The 23,211-nt window shown below is 38.9% G+C and overlaps 1 protein-coding gene across 13 annotated transcripts in view; it reads right to left on the reverse strand.

Moving 5' to 3' along the window:
• ARID1B (AT-rich interaction domain 1B) overlaps positions 1-23,211 on the reverse strand; it is a 534,317-nt gene that overhangs the window by 458,560 nt on the left and 52,546 nt on the right. For 9 of the 13 annotated variants that reach the window (XM_073627912.1, XM_073627915.1, XM_073627918.1 and 6 more), the window contains exon 2: positions 18,093-18,290. In XM_073627912.1, coding sequence (XP_073484013.1) covers positions 18,093-18,290 — 198 coding nt within the window. The remainder of the gene's footprint in view (positions 1-18,092; positions 18,291-23,211) is intronic. The other 4 variants (XM_073627919.1, XM_073627914.1, XM_073627909.1 and 1 more) reach the window with 1 other exon arrangement.

Consider the following 23,211-nt stretch of genomic DNA (forward strand, 5'->3'; position numbering starts at 1 on the left):
AGCGGGCGATCGGCTACCCGAGTATAACAACCGATGCGGCTAAAAGCCGCTCGGTTGTTATACCGGAGGAGCGGGAGGGGACATCCCCCCCTCCCGCCGCTGTTACCGGGCCTCCCGTGCGATCGGGAGGCCCGGTGTCCAATCGGGAATCTCCGGTGGCTGGGGGCGGGCTGGAACGAAGCTGTGAGCGGCTTTGTTCCAGCCTTCTAATTGTAAACGCGGAAGCGACGTCATGACGTCACTTCCCGTTTACTCGGCTGCCAATGGCGCCGAATTTAAAAAAGTATACAGTATTCAGAATCGCCCTTTTCGGAGATCTGAATACTTTGAAGTGTAAAAGGAGGGATGGGGGGTCTTTTAGACCCCCCCATCCCTCCATAAAGAGTACCTGTCACCACATATTACTGTCACAAGGGATGTTTACAGTGCTTGTGACAGCAATAAAAGTAAAAAAAAAAAAAAATTTAAACACAATTTATAAAAGTACAAAAATAAATAAAAAAAATTTTTTTAAAGCGCCCCCGTCCCCGCGAGCTCGCGCAGCGAAGAAAACGCATACGGAAGTCGCGCCCACATAGGTAAACGGTGTTCAAACCACACGTGAGGTATCGCCGCGATCGTCAGAGCGAGAGCAATAATTCTAGCCCTAGACCTCCTCTGTAGCTCAAACCTGGTAACCGTAAAAATTTTTTAAAGCGTCGCCTATGGAAATTCATAGGTACCGTAGTTCGTCGCCATTCCACGAGTGAGTGCAATTATAAAGGGTGACATGTTTGGTATCTATTTACTCGGCGTAACATCATCTTTCACATTATACAAAAAAATTGGGGTAACTTTACTGTTTGGATTTTTTAAAATTCATGAAAGTGTCACTTTTCCAAAAATTTGCGTTTAAAACACCGCTGCACAAATACCGTGTGATAAAAAATATTGCAACAATCGCCATTTTATTCTCTAGACTCTCTTCTAAAAAAATATATATAATGTTTGGGGGTTCTAAGTAATTTTCTAGCAAAAAATACGGATTTTAACTTGTAAACACCAAATTTCAAAAATAGGCTTAGTCATGAAAGGGTTAAGGATGGTAGAAGCATGTTGAAATGGCCTGAGGGAAATATGAAGATGCCCTTTTGAGAAGCGCTGTTAGTTTGGATTAATTGGGACATTATTTATATTATATTGTATTAATTTGTCACCGAGGTTTGCTCATTGCATGTGTTTGGGTTTATGGGGATAAAAAAAGAATAATTAATATTTGACAGCAGTTGTTTAAAATTCACTTTAAAATTAGTGACCATGACCGCAGCTGGCCTCACTATTGAAGCAACTTCCAGTTGCTTCACCAATATTTGGTCATTTTTCTTTTCATTTTAAATCTGTATCTCTGGTTGCCAATCATGAGAAAAGTTGTATCTTCTGTTAATAAGGGTGGTTGACCCTTATTGATTCACCTTATAATTTAAAAACAAATTCATCAATCTTTTGCCCAACATACACCTGCTATATTGGGCTATCTTCCATTATTGCTCATGGGCACTAACATTTCACTCTCCATTTCAGCAAAGATAAAAAGTTAGGTCCCCAAAATTTTCCAATTTGAATGATTTCTTGTAATGCTGGTGTCCTCAGGTCATACTGTATTTGTCAGTAGTGTGTGAACCATCATTTTGCAAGAAATGCCATGTTCCTTAGTCACCAAACTTCTGTTTTAAAAAACACTTAATAATCCATCACTAGCGAAGGTAGGAAGAGAGAATTTTATTTAGGCTTTAACTATAACAGTACTCACCTGCAAAAGGAGCAAAGAAAATGGACCTGCTGCCAATTGTAACCAAACAAGTCTCAAATACGTTTATGTTGAAAATAAACTCTACAATCTGACTTGTTTTTTTCCTTTTGCTACTGTTTCTATAATGTTCTTTTACGTGGCATGGAAGCTAAAGACTGAGTGGCTTAGGAGGTCTTCTTGGGTACATTTGCCTCAGCAATATCTGAAGTCCAGAAACTGCTTTTTAAATCCACTTGATGTCACCAACTAATACTTTTAATTCTAATGCCCTTGAAACTCTAATTCTGCTTACAGCTTTGTTTGGTAGATTGCCAACAGGCTGTATTACCTGTTATTAAAGCATGTACCAAAAGCTATCTGTATTCACTTATCCATCCATCCATCTTTTTCTGCACATATCCAGGTATATCATGTATTTATAAAAAGGCTTTACCTTTTTTTCCACTTGAAAATATTTGTTTTTAAATTGCCCACCTTTAGTCTTATTTCAGGAATATTTTCAGGTACTATTAAAAGTTAAAGTAGAAGTACAGGCAAAAGCTTGTTTGGCTGTACTTCTCCTTTGGATCGGAGGAGCGCACTTCGTTCTGCACTCCTGTGACCCGCTTTCAGCACACAGCGGGCTGGAGCCCGATGTCGGCTGATGTCACAGAGTCAGTCCAGGCTTAGGCAAAATTGCGACAATGGAGTGGGGATCTGCCTACATGCCTGGACCAGCCCCTGGCTCAGGCTCTGAGAGCTGAGCTGACCGCTCCCGCACCCTCCACAGCCCAGCGCTCCAGTGAGCGTGGGGGGGGGGATCAAGCAGAGAGCTGCTGACAGTCATCAGCTCTCTGCTTGGGGAGCTATGTGAACCCAGCGATCAGTGGTGTTCAATCGTTCGGTTCTCAGTATTAGAGGCCTGGGGGGGACAGATGCTGCATCCAGCTAGGCAAGTATGATTATTAAAAATAAAATAAAAAAAAACCCCATACATCTCTTTTAAGAGGTGGCTAGACCGTGTGGAGGTATTTGCCAGGAGTTGGGACTCAGATCTGCAAAGCAAACAATTGTCAGTATTGATCTTCTCCAGCCTTTTCGAGCCACTTGTCTACAAGCACTTGCTTCAGCATTAGTTGTACATTATTCCTCTGGATCAGCATGGTCAATTGTAGTCTTTACTAGGGGCACATGTGACAGGATCACAATGCCGGAGCACAGCTGGGAGACAGCTGTCACCCCATAACAAAAAGTGACTAAAAAAGGACCTTCATGGCAGGATCGCCAGGTTTTATTATAATAAAAGCTTCAGATATAAAAAGATTGAAAACAAATTCTAAAAATGTAATTCCTAATTTAAAGACTATGTACAATGTTAACTGCAGTCTCAGAAAATGCGAAAATTGCTAACATGGGGGATATTGACAGAAGCAAAAACCCAGAACATAAAAATGATTATGAAATTTGGAAGTAGTCTATATGTCATCCCATAAATAATTAATCTACACTATATATTACAAAAAATGAATGTAGACCCATCAGCAGAGTATTCACCTGGAAAAGAACATATATTAATATGAACATAGTACTGTCAAACAGAATGTTGGCAGCAGCGAAAAGGTTAATGTAATTTCCATGATACAATATGACCCAAAACTGCTTTGAAGTAGCAATAGCTTAGTAACGCAAAGCATGCTTAAAAATATCCTGTGAGGTATGAGCTGGACAGAAAACTATGACGCCTTACCAAGCATGTCAGCACACACTTAAGTTACGCGTAACTTGAACTGAATATTAGGCTTACCAACATGTAAAGCTAAAATCAAGGCAGATATTAAAAAAAAATACTAAACCAGTGTGATATTCCAGGGGTTTTCACTCAAGGTATAGTGCTTTCCAAACCATTCAGTCCAGCCAGGAAATACTGTTTAATGGCTTGTTGGCACACTTTTACTTAAAGGAGAAAGTAAAAGTTCCAACAAAAACTGTAGCCCTCGCAGGGGTTTCCACCATCACTTTAAAAACAAAAACAAAGCAACGTTAGCCTCCTGACCTGCTCTGGCAGTGCCACAGCTCAGGTCTCATGCTTATGTCTTTTGGCAGGTTCTTCAGACCATTGCCCAACACCATTGTGCTCACATACAACCTCTGCACCTTTCCCTCACTATAAAATTATAATTTTTGAAAGCATGATTTTAATTTTAGGCATTATACATGGTAACAGGAAACGGTTCAAAAAGTACCAATGTAACAGCAGTGAAAACAGCAGCAAGACAGCACAATCACATTTAAGGATATGAAAAATACATTTTAGAATGGTAGCTAAATGGAGAGGGATAGGGGAGATCTGTTCCAAATGCGAGCGATTGCAAACAATGAGCTAAAGTCATTCTACCAACAGGGAAGGGGGCTGAAGGGCCCCCAGAAGGGACCTGCTTCAAGACATTTCTAAAGATCTATCCTCCCATCCACAATTTTCAACATATTCCATAAAATGACTTTAATATTAGCAATGCTTTGAAGGGAATGAATTATTTCTGTCATGCACTCAAAGCTCACCAAACTATCATACGATCTAAGCAAGATCAAGGAGTTCTTGCCTAAGATATTCCCCAAGAGACTTCTTCCAAATCAAAACAATCTCTTAGTCAATACCAATATGCAACTGTAGGTCACAAATGTGCTGCTGCAAACTGTACAATTTACCGCTGTTTAGAGAACACAACAGGATGTGCTGGTTGCCACGAGGTTTAATACTCTGTATTTAAATATATTAATACAGCAGTCAATATCAAATCTATCAAAGTTAAAGTGGAATTTCAGTCAAATTCTAATGAAGCCTATAGCTACTCCCACTAGTCTATCTACCCTGCAAAAGAAATGATGCCTATACTTACCTATTTTGAAGCCGCTCCAGTCCGGTCACATGATTGGGTGACATCATTGCCCAGGCTATGCAGCAGCTATGGTCGCTGGCGCTGGGAAGCTGTCCCTCCTCTACAGCGAAGCCAGAACTCATATTACCGGACCGGAGCAGCTTCAGAATAAGTATAGGCAACTTTTCTTTTCAGGATAAAAAGAATAGTCTTAGGGTCGGTTCACACTGGGGCGACTTGGGATCCGACTTGTACGCCCTCAAGTCGCCCCAAGTCGCCCCAAGTCGCTTTGTATTTAGATTAACATGGTAGGCAATGGGAGCGTCTTAATTGACACTACTGAAGTCGCTCCGACTTCAGAAAAGGTTCCTGTACTACTTCTATCCGACTTGTAGGCGACTTGTACCCATTCAACTCAATGTAAGTCGCCTGCAAGTCGGATCTCTCTGTAAAGTCAAGCGACTTTGCAGAGAAAACCCCTCCCTCCCCCCCTCCCTCCCAGAGAGGTGATTGGCCACAGGCAAAGTCGCCTGTCATGGAGGCGACTTCAAGTCGCCTCGTAATTTGCCGAAGTCGCGCTGAAGTCGCGCTAAAGTCGCGCTAAAGTCGCGCTGAAGCCGCGTTGAAGTCGCGGTACAAAGTCGCGCTAAAGTCGTGTTGCCCATGTGTGAACCGACCCTTAGTCCTAATTTAAGTGCAATATGGATTTGCTTAAAGCAGAAAAAAAAAATTGGTTACTAGCGACTTACCACAGTAACAGATATAAATCAGTAACCCTGGCCTGTTCTGAAAAGACAGGTCTAGGTTACTACTGAACAGCCCGTTCTGTTACAGTTCTGTGTATCCTGCTGGCATAAAACTTTACTTCAGCCTTTTTCAATCAGGGTGCCTTGTCAAAATGCCCAAAAAATTTCCCCAAGCTGCTAAAAAATGCCAACAAGCTGGTGGGCTGATCAAGTCTGCTGGAGGAAACCCACACAAGCATAGGGATAACATGCCAACTCCAGGCAGGTAGTGCCATGGTTGAGATTCGAACCGATGACCCTAGAGTGGCTAGGTGGAAGTGCTAACCAATTAGACACTGTACAACTGTCTTCCTAGTGATTCTGGATGTACTGTCAGTTAAGTACCTAGACTAATTCAGGAAAACTTGATAATGTCCCTACTTGTTGTCCAAGATAGGGGTTGTGTTACTAACCAGAACTGTAGTGTTTAGAAGCCTTGCAGGACTTGTACTCTGGTTTCCTCCCACACTCCAAAGACATACTGGTAGGTTAATTGGCTCCTGTCTATTGCCCTGGCCTTGTATGTATGAATGCGATTTAGGGACCTTCGATTGCAAGCTCCTTGAGGGCAGGGACTGATGTGAATGTACAATATATATGTAATGCACTGCATAAATTGACACTGCTATACAAGTACCTTTAATAAATAAATAAGACAGTGTGGTAGAGGTTGCATCATAATTACACTAAGTTAATGAAGTTATAAAGGGGAAAAAAAAGGGTGAAAATAATCACCAGCAAGCAAAATAATAAAAACTTATTTTGCTTGCAAATGATTGGATGATGGAAGTCATTCACTAACCAAATGAAAAAATTTCCTTTGCAAAGCGAACAGCCCATTTGCCTTAAGTAAATCTTCCCCATAGTGTTTTACCATTAATACACTGCCTTACATCAGCCTTTTTTGAACAGAGACAGGGCTGCAATGCTACTAGGAAGCCTTTTTAAGCAGGGAAACTGCACTTAAAAGCAACACTATTAAAATCAGATTTTTGTTCATTAATTGGGACAAATTAAGCAGAAAATCTGTGGTTTTGTGGTTTAGGATAGCTCAGGTTTAAATAACTTATAATGAGTCTCATGTTGTGCAAGATGTCTTCTCCATTTAAGACACAAGAAGGGTCAAGGAGCTCCTCATCTTCATTCTGAAGTGTCCAGCCCACAATGATTGTATTTTCGAGCTTCATTAGGGTAACAGGATCCTGGAGGAATCCTATGCTTCAGTTCCCAAACTGTCATTTCTTCAACAAGAAACATTTTTCTAAGAAAGTTTTCTATAGAGGCACAACTCCTGTATTTCCATATCTTTTTCATGGGCACCAGGCATACGTTAGACCTCATGCTCATGGGCTGGTATTAACAGAGCAAGAAGCCTGCATGACCATAGGAAATAAGCTTGTATCAGCAGGGCCATTTTCCTTCAGGGGAGAGAGTAAAATAACAGTAACCGACCCCCCCTGTAAAAAAACAAACCAAAACACTAAAATTGATACTGCTTGAATGCGCCAATCTGTTATCCCAGCCAACTGGCCACAATGTTTGCAGGTGCCGTTTGGGTTTAATACTGGCTCGTAGAGCTACACGATTCTGGCTAAAATGAAAATCACAATTTTTTTTGCTTAGAATAAAGATCACGGTTTTTGCAGCATAACAATCTTTCAAAATCTTTCAAAAATTGGGCTAACTTTACTGTTTCGTTTTTTAAAAATCATTAAAGTGTATTTTTTCCAAAAATTGCGATTGAAAGACCGCTGCACAAATACAGTGCCACATAAAATATTGCAACAACTGCCATTTTACTTTCTAGGGTCTCTGCTAAAAAAATATATATAATGTTTGGGAGTTCTAAGTAATTTTCTATCAAAAATTATTGATTTTAACTTGTAAGCAACAAGTGTCAGAAAAAGGTTTATTCTTTAAGTGGTTAAACTGACCTCATTTGCAGACCAAAGTTCATCCCTTTGATCTAAAAGAACTAAATGTTACAATGTTTCTCTTTATCTCCGCCTAAGCGATGTTGTGATAAACTTGGCAGGCTGCCTGGTTTTTTTTTGGGTGAACTTGTAAATGGGGTTCGCCCATGGGTAGGAGACCAAACTGAAGCCATTTTATTTTGCTACTAAGAGGAGCACATTACATGCTGTTGCAGTGTGCAGGCTGGTGCCATTTTCTGTAGTCCTCAATAAAAAATAAAAATAGAAATAGAAAAAAGGAGATACCCTCCTTTTTACGGGACTATTAGAATGGCAACACGGACAAGTATGCTCCAAAATAGACTAAAAAGTATAAATATTTATTACAACATCAGTTTATAAAATAACACTTCATTTTAGCCACAAAAGCAATGTGGCTAAAACAGTGCACAGTGGCCACAGCATAAATGTGGGAACAAAACCTTCATATTATGTATGAGCTACAGAGACATCCAACATGTTTCGAATAATGAGATGATCTAGATCTTCTTCAGGGACGCCCTTATGGAGATAAAAGGATGTTCTACAAAGTAAACATATAGGTAAGTATATACTATTTTGGAGCATACTCAACTGTGTTGCCATTCTAATAGTCCGTAACAAGGACGGTATCTCTTTTTCTATATGACTGAGATGAAGGCACTTCCGCCACATTCACATATTCAAAAAAAATAAAATAAAAATGTACTACTTTCTGTCTCACTATAGAAACCATATGCAAACAGCCAACCACTTACAATTTTGCATTTACTGCAGAATGCTGAAAAGCATTATCATTATGGCTGCTGCATGGCTCATAATATTTCCAAAACTCTTGGAACTGCTCAAAAACGGCAGCATCCCCAGTTTACAGCAAAAGGATAACTTTTTTTTGTTTCAAAACACTCCAAAATATGATGGAAAAATAAAACCATTCAGCACTGCATTCACCATAGCCGTACAATTTCAGAAGTCCACTGGGAATTCATAAGCACTTTTCATTCCACTATTTCCGAAAGAATGATGAAAGAAACGTTTTATTTTTTCCCATTCTATTTTTTTTTCTTTAATCCCTCTTAAGATGTCAAAGAAAAGATTTGTGTGGTGAAACATATAACAAAATAAAGATAGGTTGCTGTCTTATTTGTTCTGTAAGGTGTAAGTTCTTACACACGCATTTTACTATGCCTTTTAGAGCTTGTACCAGTATAGCAAGTTAATGAAACCTTCCACAAGGTAACACTTAGGAATAATGAAAGGGAGCTGTAATAGCAACAATAATAATAAAAACAACAACAGCAATAATACATAGAATAAAATGCTCCCCATTGGGTAAAAGCAGACTGTTAAGATACTGTATCAAACGACTCTGCTGGCAAATAAACGATCAGGCTAAAGGTCGAGAGATTTACTTATAGGCGTTTGTCAGAAAAACAAAAACATCTTAACTATACACAAAGGGGATCATTCTCTAGAACAGAATAGCTCTTACTGAGCAAAATCACACCACAGGTGACTAAATTATATTCTAATTTGAGCACATTTTAGTCATTCCGGTGATTTACCGGGAGCTTCACAGCTAATTGAAGAATATAAAGTGGAAGATAAAAAGTGAATACCACATACTGATTAATACTTTGTATCTAAATAGATGCATATAGACGAATACGTGGTTTTTACTTGTGATACCTTACATAAGCAGTATACAATATCAAAAATAAATAGGAAGAAGGCAGGAACCAGTGAGCTTATTAGGTGTAGTCACATGTCAAAAGCCTTGCGTGATGGACAAGTAATGGTGGCCATAGATGGTTTGAAATTTGTCTGGGATTGGCTGAATTTTGATCCATATGCGGCCACTGCAGTTGAACAGAAGTCGATGTACCGATCGGCTTTTGTTCAACCACCCAGTCAGATAAAAGTTGCCTGTCCAGCAGCTGCAGCCAATGGCTGCATGCTGATCTGTGTATTCTGACAGTGAGGGAGCCTCCCCACTGTCAGAATACAATGCCACAGAGGGGAGCATTTCCCTACCCACCTTAACTTTCCCCATCCACCTTAACTGTGTGGATGGGGAAAAAAAAATCGGTTCCGTTTTGTTTTTTGTTTGTTTTACAGCAGCGTAGCATGTATGTATGTATTAACATACAGTATATTTTTTAATAAAGAGCGAGTTTAAGGCAAGCAAAACATTTTTTTTAAAAATGAAATATGCTGTGTGCATATGATGCACTAAGCAACTGCCACTTTTGCACACTTTTTAGGAGACATTTAGCTCCATTTTTTCAAGAAAAAATTGTTTCAGATTGTTCTTGTTATGGTTTTTCTTATGGTATGGAGACAAGACTTTTTTTTTTTACATATTTCCTCAGATTCTCAATAGGATTGTAGTACCTCTACCCAATTCCTTATTGAAACATTTGAATGTTGGCTTTGTGCCTGGAATCATTGCCCTATTAAAAGATTAACATTCAACCAATTGAATGTATTTACTTTAACAAATACGATTTGTTGCAGTGTTTTTAATACATTGTGCCCCCGTTCATTCTTCCTTGCTTTATAACAATTTGCCCGGTTTGTGCTGTGGAACGGTAGGCCCCATGATATCCCAGAGAATTCCAATGGATAGAAAAACTCTAATCAAAAAAAACTCAAGCCTAATCTTGATTCAGTCAGTACTGGATGTATTGTATGCCTTAAAGTGGTTCTAAAGCCAGAAGGTTTATCTTAATGCATTCTATGCATTATGATAAAAAAAACCTTCTGTGTGCAGCAGTCCCCCTAATACATACCTGAGCCCCATCTCGATCCAGCAATGTTGCACGAGAGCCTCAGCTTTTTGAGACTCTCCCTCCCGACTGGCTGAGACACAGCAGAGATTTTCGCCTGCTGCTGACAATCAAAGCCAGTGAGCGAATGAGGAGAGAGAGGAGGTGGGGCTGAGCCACAGATCCATGTCTGAATGGACACACAGAGCAGCAGCCCGGCTCAGGTGCCCCAATAGCAAGCTGCTTCCTGTGGGGGCACGTGGCAGGAGGGAGGGCCCAGGAGCACTGGTGAGGGACCTGAGAAGAGGAGAATCTGGGCTGCTCTGTGCAAAAATCACTGGTAAGTAGAACATGTTTGTTATTTTTAAACAGAAAAATACAAGACTTTAATATCACTAAGTTTGAAATGTTCTATAATCTTTAAAAAAACTAAAGAAAAAAGAAAACAAAGAAAAAAATAAAATCTTTTATCAGCATCAACAAAACACTGTACCAAATAATGTATACTATGGGGTTGATTTACTAAAGGCAAATAGTCTGTGCACCGCAGATGCTCCAGATCTGAGGGGGAACATGCAAGGAAAATAAATAAAAACACAGCATTTTTGCTTGCACATGATTGGATGAAAGAAATCAGCAGAGCTTTCCCTCATTTCAGAGCTTCCCCTCAGATCTATTGCAACTGCACTTGCAGTGCACAGTATATTTGCCTTTAGTAAATCAACCTCCCTATGCCCTAAAATTTGTGAACACCCCACCAAATTATTGAGTTATGCGTTTCCCCTTGATGGATAATATTATTGCTCCAGCAAACAAATACATTTTATACAATTCTGCATTTACAGTCTCTAGCCAACAGTTTGGGGGAAGCCCCTTTTCTGCCCTAGCATGACTCTTCCCCTTTGCACCAAGTCAGGGCCACAAAAATGTCTCCACCTGGCACTGCCAAAGACTGGTAGTTTTATTTTCAAGTGATAAAACAATCAGCACCATTAGCCCTGAAAACCCCTTGCCACATTTTGTTTTAAAATACTTTTCTGTGAATTTAACATTCCAGCGGGGTATAAGTGGCATGGGACACATCAGGGATGGATGCAAAGGTAACCTAGTAGCAGCAAATTCTTGTTTACTCCATAAAGACATGGTTTAACCAGTTCAGTGTTGGGGAACTTGACTGGCCTGCAGGAAACCCTAACCACAACCCTACTGAACACCTTTGTGATGAACTGAAACACGAGCAAGGTCTTCATGACCACATACAGTCCCTGATCTTATAAATCCTCTGTTGGGCTAAATGAGCATAAATTCCCACAAACACACTTCAAAACGCTTCCCAAAAGTGCCAGCAGACTCCATATTAACAATCATTGTTTTGAAATGGGATGTTTAACAAGCTGCAATTGTCAGATGTCCACACATTCTTACCATATTACATACATGATTGTTGCAACTGACAACTCCTGCTCACCGATTTATTGAAAAGCATTGAACTTTAGTTGGCAAGGATACAATTCAAGTACCCTGATGTGGGTTTCTATCTGGGGATAACATACTTTTTTAGAGGTCAGATAAAATCTTAGCCACGTATTTAAAAAAAAAAAGGTTTTGTCTGTAGTTCTTTAACCGCTTCAGCCCCGGAAGATTTTACCCCCTTCCTGACCAGAGCACTTTTTGTGATTCGACACTGCGTCGTTTTAGCTGAAAATTGCGCGGTCGTGCGACGTTGCACTCAAATAAAATTGACGTCCATTTTTCCCCACAAATAGAGCTTTCTTTTAGTGGCATTTGATCGCCTCTTCGGTTTTTATTTTTTGTGTTATAAACAAAAAAAGAGCAACAAAATTTGAAAAAACAAAAAACACAATATTTTTTACTTTTTGTTATAATAAATATCCCCCAAAAATATATTAAAAAAATATTTTTTTCCTCAGTTTAGGCTGATATGTATTCCTCTACATATTTTTGGTAAAAAAATAAATAAATTGCAATAAGCGTATATTGATTGGTTTGTGCAAAAGTTATAGCATCTACAAAATAGGGGATATTTTTTTTGGCATTTTTATTATTAATTTTTTTTTTTTTTTTACTAGTAATGGCGGCGATCTGCGATTTTTATCGGGACTGCAACATTACGTTGGACGCATCGGACAATTTTGACACATTTTTGGGGCCATACAGCGATCAGTGCAATGAAAATGCATTGATTACAGTAAAAATGTCACTAGCAATGAAGGGGTTAACACTAGGGGGCGATCAAGGGGTTGTGTTCCCTATTGTGTGTTCTAACTGAAGGGGGGAGGGGACTGTGTAGGGGAGATGACAGATCGCTGTTCATACTCTGTATGAACAGACGATCTGTCTGTTCTCCCCTCAGAGAACCGGCAACTGTGTGTTTACACACACAGATCCCAGTTCTCGGTATACCCCGAGCGATCGCGGGAGCCCGGCGGTGATCGCGACCGCCGGGCACTCGCATCGGCTCCGTGGGCGAGCGGGGGGCCCAGTACAGTGGCCGAATATGTTACCGACGTAACATGACGGCGATTCGTGCAGCAGTACAACTGCGGCGGCTGGTCGGCAAGCGGTTAAGTAATGGTCATTCTGGAACATGGTTACTTTTTTTTCTACATTTTGTTTATGTTTGAAGTCCAGGAATACCAGGTAAAAAAAAAAAAAAAAAAAAAAAAGGACATGTTTTAAGAAATTTGCAAGCAATGATTTTTAACCAATATTAAATATTTATAGCAATAGCTAATGGATCAAGATACATTGGTACAACCTTTTTATGGTTCGTTGTTTGCTTTTCAGGTATTACAGAACAGAAATAACATTATCAACCATTAAGTCAGTACTAAAATTTAAAGCAAAAAAATAAAAAATAAAAATTAAAAAAAAAGTGCATGTGATATCACACAAAAAGAGCACATACACATTACTATTCATGAAAGCCATTTGTAGAGCATGGTGTAAGGCAAAAATATAACCACTGCTGTCTAGATTGTCATTCAATGGAAACTTATTACCTTGCCATTACAGTAGGAAACTATCAAGAGCACAAACGATGAAGCTTAAAACAAAAAAAAAGTGTGTCCCTAGGATTATTAGGAACTACAGAAAAACGTGAGCTCCTTCTTTTAGAAGATCTTTAGAAACTCGAGCCTGAAATTAATATAGTACCTTTTTGCAAAAGTTTGTGTACATAACCTGCCAAGCCAACAGTAAATTACTTTCTTTGGAAACAGTCCAACATCTCCAAGTTGGAAAGCTATCCACTAAGTCCAAAATATCCTCTTTCCAGAATGCAGTAATGCTATGCAGGATTTGAGCCAAAGAAACTTTCCTACAGGCCACTTGCATTTACCAAGGCTGAATTAGAAGGCAGTATTTACATAGTTATTCCTTAAAGCAGTACAGGGTTTTATCTGAGCTTATTCAATAATAGAAATGTTAGAGGGAAAAAATTTAAATTCCACTTTACCCAAAGAGTGAAAATAAATTCAACAAAATGACGCTCTAAAACATAACAAGGATTCAAAAAAGAATATGTATAAGTGTTTACTATTAGTTTTCGCATCTGAACGAAACTGAAACTAACTGAACTGAACTAAACTAAAAAGTACACAGGCGAGTTTTGTTTGGCTTTTTTTTTTCAAAGAAAGATTACATTTTTGGAGATTCAGATACATGAAAAGTCAATGAATCCGAAAAAAAAAAAAATGGTGAAATTACCCACTTGCTTACTGGGCACTTATACCCCCTTCCTGACCAGGTCAATTTTCAGCTTTCAGTGCTTTCACACTTTGCATGACAATTGAGCGGCACCTAGTAGTTAATGAATGCATGTTTCATTTGGATGAAAGCACCTGATTCAATAGAAGTTCGGGCCCATGGGGAGATTAATTCAATTTTCTAATTTGTTTGATAATTCGGATGTGGGTAACAAATGGATCCGAATTTTGTTCCATTCATCAATTCGGATGCATACCAGTCCATATCGTCCAATCAGCTTCTGCCATTTGGGTTAGACTAGCATCCTAAAATATCAAATCTGTCCGATTCCATAATATATTGAATATATAGCAATCTTCCAGAAAAACTGCAAATTTTTTTCATATCCACCCAAACCAACAAATATAAGAAACGAATGCCGAAGATACTAAATGAATTCTGAAAACAAAAAATCAGGTCAACATAATGAATATGACGAAAAAGGAAAAAATCTTCAATGAACGGATGCATCTGAAACAAAACGAAAATTGCACGTCGTACTGAATATTTGCTATGTTCTAGGGAACATGTAGAAATCTTAATTATGCCTAAAAACAGTACCCTGAAAAATATACCTTTTGTCTTGAATTCCTGAAAATGACAACAGTGCACTTTTGGGTATATGAATGTGCCATGGCACTCCAGTGTCTACATGCACATAGCTGTAAATTTGAAGTGTGTAATCTAAGCCACTGCTGCATTTGATAGCTAGTCTTTAGAGAATTGGCATAAGGTTTGGTTAACACCACAATGCTTATGCTTTCTAATGCGCCACAAGGTAGTGACAGCACTTCCTATAGTGACATCTGGGATGTACCCACCCAGAGAGGAACCAATTATATTGCAGTAAAAGCTAATCAGCAGAGGGACACATTTCAATGTTAAAGGGAACCTAAACAAAGCTACTGATGCTGTCCTCACTTCTGCATATGCTAGTTGTCATCATAAGTGTTTGTTACTTTTTGAGATTAGAAGTCTGGAATTCACTCTGACTTACTGAACTACAGGCTTGCTCTACCGTCAGTGACTCAACATTGAAGCCATTGGTTTAGCATGGCAACCAGGCAACTAGCAACTTCAGAAGCTGGATTTCAGTGACCCTATATTTTTTTAGTACTGGTTTCCTTAACGCACACTATCACAATATGTTACTATTGTATTGATTCCTGGTATCAGAATGGAAGAAAAAAAAAATACTTGCACATACACACTATTATACTGACATTAATGACAACTAGGGGAGAGAAAAAAAAATCTTAACTAAAATGACCATAATATCTGGCTTATAACATTCTCAAACATCTGACCACTACTATAAGATAATTATACATTTATGCTCATACGGAAAAGCTTAGATACATCGGTTATGCACCGAGCTACAATAACCGTATGACAGAGGTTTTATCCATTCAAAAGAAATTTTCTTGTTATAATTAGCCATTCATTTTTTTCCCTCGTTGGATATTAGTGATCATAACTGTAGTGTGGCTCAGCCAATTATATTAGCACTGTGAAAAGAAGGAGAAGGGCCAGCAGCCAATCACTGTGCCAGGTCACTGCCTGCTTATGGATAATTTTCAATTATATAGCAATTAGCAAATGAACAGGAAATCTCAACACTCATCTACTTATCATGTTGTAACTCCATACCAAAAATCATTTCATATAACCATCTTGGCTTTCTATGAACATGAAGCTGGGCAGCTGACATCTGTCACAAAACTGAACCAAGTAAGGGAAACTACTATGATTGATAAGTGAAAGAAAGGTTGCCATTTAGATGAAGCCTAAGAATTAAAAGCATAATAAATAAAAGTAATTTGGTTTGATGGCTTGGCTGTATTCCCTTTATCCAGGTGATAAAATATTAGATTTAACCCTGCTTTGTGGAATGGAAGGGTGTACAAAGCTTAAAAGCTGCCTTTACATCACCATATCAAGAGTGCATGTGCAAACCATTACATTTTGTATGTTTGTTCTGTCAAAATTCAATATTTTGTTATATATTGTTTGTATAAAAGCAGCATGTACAGCAGGTTTTTACAAGGTTCGAGCAGCTTTATTGAAGACTTTAGGTAACCTTCAACTCCAGTCTGGAGATGTTTAAGATCTTAAAGACCTACAATCAGGCACCATCCTTTTGATACATCTCCAGTCCCCACTTCTGATTTACATCCAATGTGCTTTTATTGGATAATCTTGCAAACCAATGAAAACGGCTTCTCCTAGCCTCCCCAGATACTACTGCTTTGCTGTAGTTCCAGAGAACTGCTGACTTCAGTTTCAGTGTTGCGTCTCTACCTGAGATCTCTGTTTTGTCATTCACAAAGCTCAGTCTATGATGACATCCCCGAAATTCTGACGCTTATGCTCAGCATGCTTGTTCAAGACTTTTGAGTCACAGTCCCAGAAGCTAGACACAGCCGGGCAACTTTTATTCTCAAAAGAGGGCCAGCTCATGACAGGGTCACTTGAAGTGACATGATGTGGCTTTAAAGCAACGCTAGGTCATTCTTCAAACAGCAAATCTGACACCATTAAGCGCCTGCGTGTTTTCAAGGCTTCTTGTATGTGCCTGGAGGGCCTTCCAGTTAGCACCATACTAAGAACCTCAGCCAGGTGCAATGGCATATGTATGCACTATTTCAATATTTAAAAATAGTGGAAGAATAATAAAATACATGTTCTATATTTTACATGTACCAGGGACCCATTTACTTTTAGGTAGAGCTGTACGATTCTGGACAAAATGAGGATCACAATTATTTTGCTTAGAATAAAGATCATGATTCTCATGGCGTAACTTCATCTTTCACATTATGTCAAAAAAAAAAAAATATATTAAAAAAAAATATCAGGCTAACTTTACTGTTTAGTTATATTTAATTAATTGAAGTGTATTTTTTCCCTAAATTGTGAATTGAAAGACTGCTGCGCAATTCAGTGTGACATAAAATATTGCAACGTACGCCATTTTATTCTCTAGGGTCTCTACTAAAATATATATGTTTGGGAGTTCTAAGTAATTTTCTAGCAAAAAATACGGTACTTATTTTAACTTGTAAGCAACAGGTGTAAGAAAAAGGTTTAGTCTTTAAGTGGTTAAACTGACTTCCTTTACAGATAGACATTCCTTTGCTCTAAAAGAACGAATGTTACTTTGTATATCTCTTCTCTATCTCTATTCAACATTTGCTGGCTTTTTGTTTTTTGACAGTTCGGCTTTGCACTGTTTACATAGAATCGCCTAAATGGTTCATTAGGATCGTGAGGAGGGTTGAAACAACATCGTGATTTTTTGCAGCTCTACTTTTAGGACTGAAAGATTTCCCAGCTTAAAGTACAACTAAAAGCAAACCACCTTTTTTGGTTATGGACAGAGTGGAGATGGATTAAAATACCTCAGTGTTTTTCTTGATGTTTGTGCCCCTGCTGGGGAGATTCACCCTATTTGTCCTGTTTACTATTCTTACGTAAAGTAAAAGATAATCCCAAATTTTGGGTTGTCCCCAGAAAGGCAATAGGAGGAGAAATCTTCCATTAGGGACACTAGTTCTGGTGACCTGGGGGTCCTCAAGGGATTCCCTTAGTTTGCAGGGATTTCTTCACTTCCTGTTTTGGTTATGGGACAGAAAGTGAAGGGAAATCTCCACAATGGGAAAAAAAAAAAAAAAGCAAAGCAAAACAAAAAAAATCTGACAGGGGTTATAACCCTCTAACCCTCCATTACTCTATCCAAAATGGGGGGGGGGGGGGGGAGTTTTGCCTGTAGTTCTACTTTAACATGCAACTAAAATTGATGACAACAAATTTAAACAAGCATTGTGTTCCCAAAAGCACATCAGACCCAGGGGAGAATGGAAGGCCTACAAATAACCCAAAAATTCCTATAAGATTAAAATTACCAATAAAATGGCTATACAAACAATGACCATAAAGCACATATTTTTTTCATGTAATTTTTTAGACAGTAAGCTAGTTCAAACTACAATTCACAAAGTGCGCTAACCCATGGCAACATGTAATATGTCAATGATTACAGTAATTTGAAATAACGGCGTCTAGGGCTCATTACATTTACACATTATTGCCCATTGCACAATATTATTGAAAAGCCAAAATGTACTACATAGCTTTAAACATGAGACTGATTTATCCAACTAAAAAGCACAAACCTGCTGCTGTGGATACTGCATTCCTGGCATGCCACTATGGGTCCGTCCCTGCATTCCAATTGGATATCTTTGTGGTCCTGGAGGTCCATATGCTTGGCCAGGATAAGGACTGCTTTGCTGTGTCTGAGAGTAGGGACTATTCCCTATTCCATAAAGCGGAGGCCTTTTCATTACCACTGGATCCATTGGACTTCCCTGCTGGAAAACAAAAAACATTTGAATGCAATGAGGTCCATTTAAAATGTATACATTTTTGTATTTTTTCTTATTAACTCCATATAGACATCAGTAATGAAGGGGAAAATAGGACAGGTATTATACTAATACTATTGTGAAGGTTTTGCAGAATTTATGTATATGAAATATTTCATACAATGTGCAAATTTCTCTTCCAAGCTATGCTAGGGCTACAGCTATAATCCCATGGAGTATTTTCAATGTGTGCATATCAAAGTTATTATTGTAGTTTTATCCTTTTTTCATGAATTGATGTATTGCATTTCCTTAAGGCAGCCTAATTACTTTAAACCAGCCCCCAAAGTACATGTGAACCATCACCTTGTAAAACAACCTATTCAGTTTAAAATAGAAATGCAAAGACAAAATATTTGTGTATACATATAAAAAAAAACAACAAACAAACACCTTTTATTCCCATTTTTAGTGATCACACACCCCCTGTTCTCAGCTGTATAAGGTGCTCGGATGGGGGGAGGAGGAACAGCATTACACTGGTCTTCCCACTGAATGGCTGTGGGGGGAGGCGTGTCAGCACAAGTCTGATCACTGATCAAGTCTGATCACTGGAGGAAAGCAGTTCCTAGCACTGCCAGAAAACTGACCATGCTGTGCTCTCATTCCTAGTGGGTTCTGTTTTTAATAGGAGGAGAGGGCAGGAACATGAGGGATTTTATACAAAAGGAAGCAACACCAAGAGAACAGGATACTTTTTCATACAAGTACATGGTACAGCAGGAATATGAAATGTTGGGTTAACATATTCTTTAATGAGCCTCAATGTACAGAATACACTGGCGCTTCTTTTAATGTATAATAAAAGCAAAGCTTTTTTTTTTTCCCCCGTTCTGGATAGAGTGAATTAGAACACCTGTTTTTTTTTGCCGTTTGTGCCCCTGTCTGTCAAAAGAGCCAACTCGTCAAAATCTCCAATGACATCACTTCCGGTCACTCTCCAGCAGTGGTAATTGCATATTTCCATGACTTGGCTGTTTTCACAGAACTCCGGCAGCATATACACTACGGTACCGGACAAGTTGGCCGTTTTGACAGAACACCGACTAAGGAATAAAAAGTTGTCGCTGCCTTGGAGGCGGCCATGTTGTTGGTCCACTAATTAGATTGTGTACTGTAGTGTATACGCTGCCAGTGTTCTGTGAAAAACAGCCAAGTCATCAAAATTTGCAATTACCGCGTCTGGAGAGTCACCGGAAGTGACGTAATTGGAGGAGATTTTGACTGACAGAACACCCCCGTTAAGGAGTTTCAAATGCTCTATTTGTCCTGTTTACCATTATCATTGAAAGTGAAAGAAAAAAGAAAATTCAAAATTTTGGGTTATACCCAGAAGAGTAAGAGAGGGTAAATCTTCCAATGGGGACACTCTTTCTGGTAACCTGGGGAACCCCTAAGGAATTCCCCTAATTTGCTGGGATCGGCGGCACAGTGGTGTAGTGGGTAGCACTTTCACCTAGCAGTAAGAAGGGTCACTGGTTCGAATCCCAACCACGACACTACCTGCCTGGAGTTTGCATGTTCTCCCTGTGCCGGCGTGGGTTTCCTCCGGGTACTCCGGTTTCCTCCCACACTCCAAAGACATGCTGGTAGGTTAATTGGATCCTGTCTAAATTGTCCCTAGTATGTATGAATGTGTGTTAGGGACCTTAGATTGTAAGCTCCTTGAGGGTAGGGACTGATGTGAATGTACAATGTATATGTAAAGCGCTGCATAAACTGATGGCGCTATGTAAGTAACTGAAATAAATAAAAATAAATTTCCTCTCACTTCCTGTTTGGCTATGGGACAGGAAGTGAAGGGAAATCTCCACAATGGGACACAGATGGCAAAAAACCTGTTGGCCGTTAAAATCCACCCTTAGTCTATCCAAAATTAAAAAAGGGAAAAAAAAAAGGTTTTGCCTATAGTTCTACTTTAAGCAATGCAATGTACTACATCACAAAGTGTGTTCACATCAGGTGAATTTATTTTAAAACGTACAAATGTTGGCGGTGTCATTCAGAATGAATGACAAACGCACCGCAAAGGTGCAAAAGTAAATTTTGATGACTATCATTTTTTACATTTTTTTTAATACGTTTATATTACATGTAATACAATTAGAGGTTTTAAAATTAGCCACTAGAGGATGTTCTCAGGGCCCAAGTTTGATTAGTCTGTTTGAGATATCAGTCAAAGAGGGAATGCATTGTTTGCAGTGAGTGACTGACTCTTTGCCTTGCATTCTGACACAAAACAGAAAAGTACAACCACGGTGTAACATTACAAAGCAGGAAGTCAAGTCCGCATATAGAATTAGCAGTTATGGCTGCCCCCTGTACATAAATGCAAAATATTTAAAACAGCACATTAGGTTGTTCACATAAAGCTGATCTTTTGCTTGTTTCATTTACAAATACACACATACACACACTGAAAAAGTATACATTTTATTTAGCACAATACAAGTTTACCCTCAGAATAGTTCAGCATTTTGTTTCAGTAATCAATATTCTATATATCCTGATCAGCAATCAATCATTGTCTAATGAAAACTGCACTCAGAAGTGACAGACTATAAAGGCGAATCATTATGCACGGTTTCTATAATTTCATTTGCACTTTTTGCAGTGTTTATACACAGATATGGAAAACCAGTACAATAAGCAATGTAGGAGAGAAAACATCCACCTGTGGGAACTGGAGATCCACCAGGGTAAAAAAAAATGTAATCATATTTTAAAAAATACAATTAAGCCTACTAGAATGGCAAGTAGAAAACAGTATTTACTAACTCACCATATATCAAATGGCATATATAATGAATTTACGGTCACACAACAAAACACCACAGTCCAGTTCAGCACAAGATTTTAACCGCTTCAGCCCCCGAAGATTTTACCCCCTTCCTGACCAAAGCACTTTTTACAATTTTGAACTGCGTCATTTTAACTGACAATTGCGCGGCCGTTCGACGCTGAACCTAAACAAAAATTTGCATCCTTTTTTTCCCCCACAAATAGAGCTTTCTTTTGGCGGCATTTGATCACCTTTGCGGTTTTTATTTTTTGTGCTATAAACAAAAAGAGGGACAATTAAAAAAACAAAAAAAAAAAACAATTTTTTACTTTTTGCTATAATAAATATCCTCCCCCCAAAAAATGTCTTCAATAGTTTAGACCAATAGATATTCTTCTACATATTTTTGGGGAAAAAAAAAAATCACAACAAGCGTATATTGATTGGTTTGCACAAAAGTTATAGCGTCTGCATACTATGGGAAAGATTTATGGTATTTTTATTTATTTATTTTTTTACTAGTAAATGTCGATCTGTGATTTTTAGTGGTACTGCGACATTGCGACGGACAGATCAGAAACTTTTGACACTTTTTTGGGACCATTGGCATTTATACAGCGATCAGTGCTATAAAAATTCACTGATTACTGTATAAATGTCACTGGCACGAAAGGGGTTAACACTAGGGGTGAACAAGGGGTTAACTGTATGTTCTTTCGCTGTGTTCTAACTGTATGAGGATAGGATTGACTAGGAGAGGAACCATATCGTTTTTCCTACTTAGTTAGGAGAGGCTCCTCTCCTCTCACAGCACAGGGATTTGTGCGTTTACACACACAAATCCCCATGCTGGCACTTGTGCACACGATCGCGCATGGCTGGTGGCGATTGTGCATCGGGTCCCCTGTCGTGCAATGGGCACACGGGCCCTCTGGTGGCCGAAAAAGGGTAGGACGTACCCGTATGGGATTTCTCCCAGGAGAGACATTGTGCAGCAGTATATCTGCGCGACACAGTCGGCAAGTGGTTAAAGTGAAATGCTACAGAATGGAAAAGCTGTTTCTATCACTTGCTCTTGTTTTCAGTCTGAATCCCAGCAGCAGGTATAAGGTGCTGAAAAAAAAAAATCCCCAGTTTGGTTCCTAAGGCATACACTATATAGACAAAAAATTATTGAACATCTGGTTATCATACCTATATGAGCTTTTTGGACATTCCACTCCAAAACCACGGGCAATAATATGAGGGCCCTCCACACCCCACCCCTTTGTGTCTAACAACCTTCACTACTCTGAGAAGGCTTTTCACAAGATCGTGGAGAGGATCTGTGGGACTATGTGCTCATTTAGCCAGAAGAGCATTTCTGAGGTCAAGCACTGATGACTGGACAAGACCCAGTATTTCAGTTAAAAAGGTTTTCAGTAGAGTAGAGGTCAGTGCTTTGTGCAGGCCATTCACACCAAACTCAAACCAGGTCTTTATGGACCAGTTTTTGGAGCAACATAATTGTGTTTTGAAGAACACAATTGTCTAAAATGTCTTTGTATGCCGTAGCATTAACAGTATCCTTTACTCAATACATTTAAAGGTTCCACATACTTTTGAACATAGAGTATAGGTGTAATGGTCCGGTGTCCACAGACGTTTGACCATATAGTGTAATTTCCAAAGGAATGTATAAGCATTTCCCAGCAATGCATAACACCTGCAAGGAAACTGCAGTGGATTAGAGACTTGGAAAAGCTGGTAAGCTATTGAAGCACGGTGCCCTGTTATAACGTTACAGTCACTATCATTGCAATGCTTTTTACAACTTTATTAAAATTTTCTGTTGACTTCAAAGCAAATCTGAGATTTGCCCATGTAGGGCAACGTAGCAGGTTTGCTTTAGTGCAAAGTAGCAGGTTAGAGTCCATTTACACCTATAAAAGTATGTTGAGGTGCATGTGATAATGTAAGTAATTGAGCTCTTATAGTTTCACTGTAAAAAAAAAAAGCTTTAATATTCATGTAAGTGAAATGGATAATAGGTTCTGAAAACCTGGTCCCCCAACATCTTATATTCCCCTCTCCTTCAAACCACCA

This window comes from Aquarana catesbeiana, linkage group LG04 (genome assembly GCF_042186555.1).
Source record: "Aquarana catesbeiana isolate 2022-GZ linkage group LG04, ASM4218655v1, whole genome shotgun sequence".
Taxonomy (NCBI): domain Eukaryota; kingdom Metazoa; phylum Chordata; class Amphibia; order Anura; family Ranidae; genus Aquarana; species Aquarana catesbeiana.